The 6,178-nt window shown below is 27.4% G+C and overlaps 1 protein-coding gene across 1 annotated transcript; it reads left to right on the top strand.

The window, feature by feature from the left end:
• Positions 1–268: 268 nt before the first annotated feature.
• LOC118072787 (myosin-11-like) lies at positions 269–5,632 on the top strand. The gene is made up of 5 exons (XM_035092897.1): positions 269–592; positions 703–773; positions 850–4,916; positions 4,979–5,071; positions 5,143–5,632. The coding sequence occupies exons 1-5, from the start codon at positions 533–535 to the stop codon at positions 5,340–5,342; spliced, it is 4,491 nt and encodes a 1,496-aa protein (XP_034948788.1). The 5' UTR covers positions 269–532; the 3' UTR covers positions 5,343–5,632.
• Positions 5,633–6,178: the final 546 nt, after the last annotated feature.

Here is a 6,178-nt window from a genome sequence, read left to right as displayed (position 1 = left end):
TTACGTAAATAATAAAAAATAAAATAATATTTAATTTAGGAATATTCATAATTTATTAACATCTATTCTCGTTAACTACTTTCAATGAAAATAAATGATCTTAAAACTAGATGAAACAGTACACTTTCAAATTAAAAACATTAATTAACAGATGATAAGAAAGTGAATGTGATTACCATCTGCTGGAATATTATGTGCAAAAACAATAGTAACAAGTAAACATACAATATATGTATACTTCAACTTTGAGTATGAAAGATAGGTTTATAATTTAAATTTATAAAATTAAAGGTTAAATCATTTTAACCAGGTTTTTTTGTTAACATTTACTTAGAAAAATATTTTGTCAGTTGTATATTGAAAGAAAAACACTGAAAATCAATATGTTCGGTCTGTTTAAACTATCCAATGTTTAATATTATAATACTCCTGAGTAAAAACAACCATCATCATACCGGCGAGGTTATGTAGCAGAATCTTCAAATTACTAAGACAACGTGTAATTGTTTTGACAATAAAAATATTATTAATAATGGAGAAGATTTTAGACACACCTCCACCAGAAGACAATGCTGGAGAAATGTGCTATGGAGTAAGTAATACTTATCATTTATTTAATACAGTAGAGTAATTGAAATTGTGTAAGGTTATTTGTCAACGTGAATTCTACGTAATTAATGTATTATTTATATTTGATTTTAGGAATGTAAAGACAAATTGGAAAAGTTAAAGAAAGATTTTCTTATATTGAAGAGAAAAATCTTTTGTTCTCAGTAAGTTATTTTCATTAAAAATAATTAATCGTTATAAAACTGTTAAATTGAGAATTGTAATAATTTTTTTTTTCAGAGATTTAATTAAAAAGTACAATAACAAAATTAAAGAAAATGAACAAATGACTACAAATATACAAACATTACAATCGGCACTGAAATTAACCGAAAAAAAATTAAATAAACGAAATATTGCTGTTCAAAGTGATGCAGTAAGATTGCAACTAGAAAATGAGAAATTACGAAAAGCATCTGAAGATGTTGCAAAGCTTAAAGAAGAATATGAAATTAAAATTGCAAGTGACAAACAATATATTCAACAATTAGTTTGTAAACTCAAAGAAATGGAAGATCAAAATTTAGATAAAATAATGAAAATGGAACTCGAAAAATCAGGGTTACAAGGTAAAGTTAAAGAGTTGGAACGTGAAATTCGAAATCTACAAAAAAATCGTGGGAAAATGGGTTCAGTAAGTCCTACCAAACCAAATGAACTGAAAAAGAGAGGCAGAAAGTCTTTGAACAGTCAAAAAACTGTAGGTCTCCCAGTTTTGGAAAACGATTTAAATTGTATTGATATTGAAGAAAATGATCCCAAACCTGAGTCAATATCTGAGTCTGATAATATAATATTACAAGAATGCCAAAACACTAATTCAGCTAATATTGAAGTTCAAAAACTTTCAGATGCTCCAGAAATAGTTTTAGAAAATGAGTTTAAAATAAATTTATCTAGTTTAGAACATAAATTATCTGAAAAACCAATTTGCATTGATAAAAATATCATGACTGATGAGTATTATGATCTTAAAGATAATCCATATCCTTTATTTTGTCATAAATGTCGCACTTTACTTAATTCTAAACCAGTGGATGAAATATTAGATGGAATGCAAATGAAACCATTGATAACTGAATTTTCTCGATCACCTGTTCATGAACGAAATGAAACGAGTCCTGTTATTCATTCAAACATGTCCATGATTGTAGAAAATTTAGAAAAAAAATTCAAAAAATTAGAAAAACGAGTTTCTCAAATAAAACAAACTCAAAATTTTTATCAAAATGTTCCTCCTTGTAATCATTCACATGTACAAAATTGTTGTCGTGATAACTCTATGAATGATAGTTTTTCATTGATGAATATGATGACAACATTAATTAATACAATGCATTCAAATAAGAAAAAAAAGAAAAATCGAACAAAAAGACTACAACGTTGTAAAAAGAAAATTCATCGCAAAAAAAATAATTGTATAGATAATTGGAATGTTGAGCCATGTAATTTTGACAATGCTGAAAATACTGATGTTGATTCAGAATCGTTACATACACCAATTTACACACCACTAATTAATCATACAAGAAATAATCGTAGTTTTCGTTGTAGTACAAACAAAAATTGCATAGAAAATTTGGAAGAAGTTGATAATTGTCAACCAAAACATCATAGTAACACAGAGATTGAAAAAGCAAACAAAATTTCTAAAAAATCAAGGAAAAAACGAACAAATGATAATGATCATATAGAAGATGAAAAAATCAATGATTATTCAGAATATCAAAAACAGAATAATAATCATACAGAAAATCAATGTGATGATAACTACACTGTAAATTACAACGAAGAAAGCAGTAATAAAATAACCAATATCGAAAAAAACGTTGATTCAGATACTTTAATCGAAAATTCTGAAAACAGTCAAATAAAAAAAGTCGATAAAGTAAGTGAGATTATACCGGTTCAAAAACCAACGTATAATAATCATCATGAAGAAAGAAATGTCAATTACGATATTAACACACGTTTCGATGAATTGTATTCTTCAAACGCAACGTCAATTGAATTAATTAGTCCTTCTAGTTTACATAAAGGTGCAGTCCAGAAGCAGAAAAAACGCAAAACCAACACCAATACTGCTTCTGTCAAGTCCAGTTTATTAACAAGACTTCGACAGTTGAGAAATAAATCTACAAAACTTCCAGCAAAAATTTTTAGGAACGAAACTTTGGATAATGTTGAACGTACTGAAGAATTAAATGATACACCTATAAAAAAAAGAAGAATTGCCCATATGCCAAAACAAGATTGTTTTGATGATCCCAAGAATAATTCAGTTAAAACAAATCATGAAGAACAATTAATTTTAAATAGATTAAGAGTTACTCGTTCTATGGCTAAATCTAGTTTATCACCAAATACATCTCTAGAAAAAGAATCTCAAAATTCTCTTAGAAGTGAAGAAAACTCAATTATCAATAACATGACAAATGTGACAAATGATCATAGCAGTTTTCAACAAGAACATCAAAAAGATAATGAAAATTCATTTGATAAAAATCAAATAGATTCAAATTCTGCACTAGATATTTCCAAAAAAACGCATTCAAATGGCCAAGAAAGACAAGATAGTGATAAAACTCAGGGATTAAATAATAATTGTGAAAATAAAACTTCAAGTATTAGCTACGAATTAGATAATAATAAAGAAGAAGAAAGTTTAGGAACACTATCAAAAGTGAATAAAATTGACATGAAAAAATCAGATATGCTTATTGATCTCGAAAATTTAATAGAAAATAAATCAAATGAGGGAATTCATTTAGAAAATAATCCAGAGCTCTCTAATGAATTATTTGTATCATCAGATTCGAAGGTAGAAAAATTTCCAATATTATTGGAACAAGAGGAGCCTCTAATATCATCAGAGCCGGAAATAAAAGAGTCTCCAGTATCGTCTAAGTCAAAGCAAGAAAATTCGCTATCATCATCACAACCGGAAATAAAAGAGTCTCCAGCATCGTCAGAATCAAAGCAAGAAAAGTTTCTAGCATCATCAGAGTCTGAAATAGAAGAAACTTCACTATCACTGAGTTCGAAACCAGAAAAATCTTTAGCATCACCAAATTCTAAATTAGAAGAGTTGTCAGTATCACTAGGATCTAAGCCAAAAGAATCATCAATGCCAGGAGAATTGTCAGCATCATTAGATACAACATTTAACACTAAAGAAATATATCCAAAACTTACAATGTCTAGTACTTCAAATAATCCAGTTCCATCAGATAAACTTTCAAAAACATCAATATCTACAAGTGAATTTTACAAAGATTGTGTAATTAACCTTCGAAATCGAACAGTAGCCATAAGTCCATTAAAAACAATCAATGATAGCAATGACAAATCATTTCGTCAAAATAATGGTTCTAAATCGTTATTAGATCAATATATATTGCAAGGAAAGCCTAAATCTACCAAAAAATGGTCAAAGTTCCACCACGAAGTGGCAATGAAACTGGCAAAAGGTGCTGAAGAGTATGTAAAAATAGAATTGAAAAATTTACTTGATGCAGAAACTTGGACTAGTTTAGAGAATGAACAAATAGTAAATAATTTAAAGACAATCAATAATCGATCTATTGCTAAATCCGTTGTGGAATTATTAATTGAATTGTCTGATTTGAAAGAACCTTTAGATCGAACATTTACTCCTCCTGCTCCAATGATGACCAAAAATCAACAAAAAATTGTAGCATTACTCAAGAAACTTGATGGTTTAAAAAATATAATTATTGATGTTTTAAATAGTATTGAATACACTATCTTCCATATGAATTCAAATATATCATATGAAGCAGCAGAAGAATTAGCAAGAATATTTACAGTATTGGCTAAGATAAAAAAAGATCGTGAACGTGTTCGAATCATGTGTTGCGACGTTTTGTATTGTCTTCAAAAAAAGGGTATGTTTATTTTATCTGCAGTAATTACAAGTTGGCCAGAAGTTTTGCCTTCTCATCAAGAAGACCGGTTTCAGTATTTACCTGCCTGTATTGCTCATGCTGTAAAGACATTCAAACATACGCAAAATGAAGTTAGCACTAAAATAACACAGCTCAATAAGCTTATTCGGAATATGTACAAATATCCAGATGAATTTCTAACATCTAAAAGTTTTGTTGAGAAACTTTTAACTGATTTAATGACTCCTGACCATGATAGAAGTGTATATACGGCTATTATTCTTCTTTCTAAAAAAGAAGGTAGTGAATGGACGTATAAAAATATCATTAGCGGAGGATTACTGGGAATGATCGTTGAAAACAAAAGTTCCAATGTTCGTGAAGCGTTAAAATTATTAGGTAAGTATGAAAAAAAGTATTTAATAAATATCTTAAATTAATTCAATGTATCATTATTTCAGGTTATTTAATGAAAAGTTTTCCTATAGTTGATCAAAATGGGTATGTGAAAAAAATAACTGATCAACTTTGTGCCATACTTGATTCAGGAGCAAGTAAGTGTCATAATGAAAATTGTTCAATTATTATGATTAATTATTTTGTTCTAATAAAATTATTATTTCAGCCTCAATAGATATACAAGAGGGTGTAGTATTTGCATTATTAAGCTTAAGTCGGCATAACTTTAATCAAATTGCTGAATCAATTAGTATGTGGGAACCACCACAAAGTCTATCATCAGAACTCGAAGAACAATTAAATATATTTTTCGAATTACGTAACGTAAATTTCTGGAAACAATTTAAAAAAAAGAGAAAGATGTAATTAATGAAATTTTGTAAAAATAATGGATAAAGAATGATATCAAGCAGAAAATGCCTTAAATGAACTATCTTCCGTATTTGAAAGAGTTATTACTTATGAATATTCAAGTATTTTCGGTCTATCGCTCATGAAATAATTGAGAGTTCGGTGAACCTTTCCTGATCTGATGAAATATACAAGAAAGGATCTAAGAAGAATAAAAATGTAAAAAAAGATAATCTAGCTTTTATATATTAAATCCAAAGATTCGAAATTTTTTGTTTATAAACTTTTTTTTTTTTGTAAAAAGATACGCCAATAAGATGTTTAATTTCTTTTATAAGTTCTTGAACTAATTGTATTATTAATTTATAATAAAACCAAATTAATAATAATACTGATAGTAATAATTGTTATGATCATGATAATCAAAATATTTTTATGTTTCAATGCGTAAAGTACGTTAGATTAATATATCAATTATTAAACAAAATTTTTATTTTTTATTTCGTGTATAATAATTTTTTAAAAATTTTTTTATCTAATTTTTTATACATACATTCACTATGGTTTTTTTTTACAAAAATAATTCACAATGTATATACGACATTGCATACGGGAATATAGGTGGCTTCTTCGGATTATTCAACTTCCAAATTGTTAATCAGGTGACACATGAGTTACTTTGGATTATTTATTATTTTTTATTTTCTACTCATTTTTTTTTAACATTTTAAACATGCTATAGTACTTTTTTCATTGTTTTCTCTCTCTCTCTCTCTCTAAATGTTCTATTTTACTGTATAATGTATTTTGTGTTTGAATCAGTTCAATAACGCGTCTTTGGTACATTATTT

The sequence above is a fragment of the Chelonus insularis genome, unplaced genomic scaffold, assembly GCF_013357705.1.
Source record: "Chelonus insularis isolate UGA/USDA-ARS -01 unplaced genomic scaffold, ASM1335770v1 contig_94_pilon, whole genome shotgun sequence".
Lineage (NCBI taxonomy): Eukaryota > Metazoa > Arthropoda > Insecta > Hymenoptera > Braconidae > Chelonus > Chelonus insularis.
The sequence above is the reverse complement of the archived record's forward strand: the minus strand, read 5'-3'. Positions and strand labels throughout refer to the sequence as shown.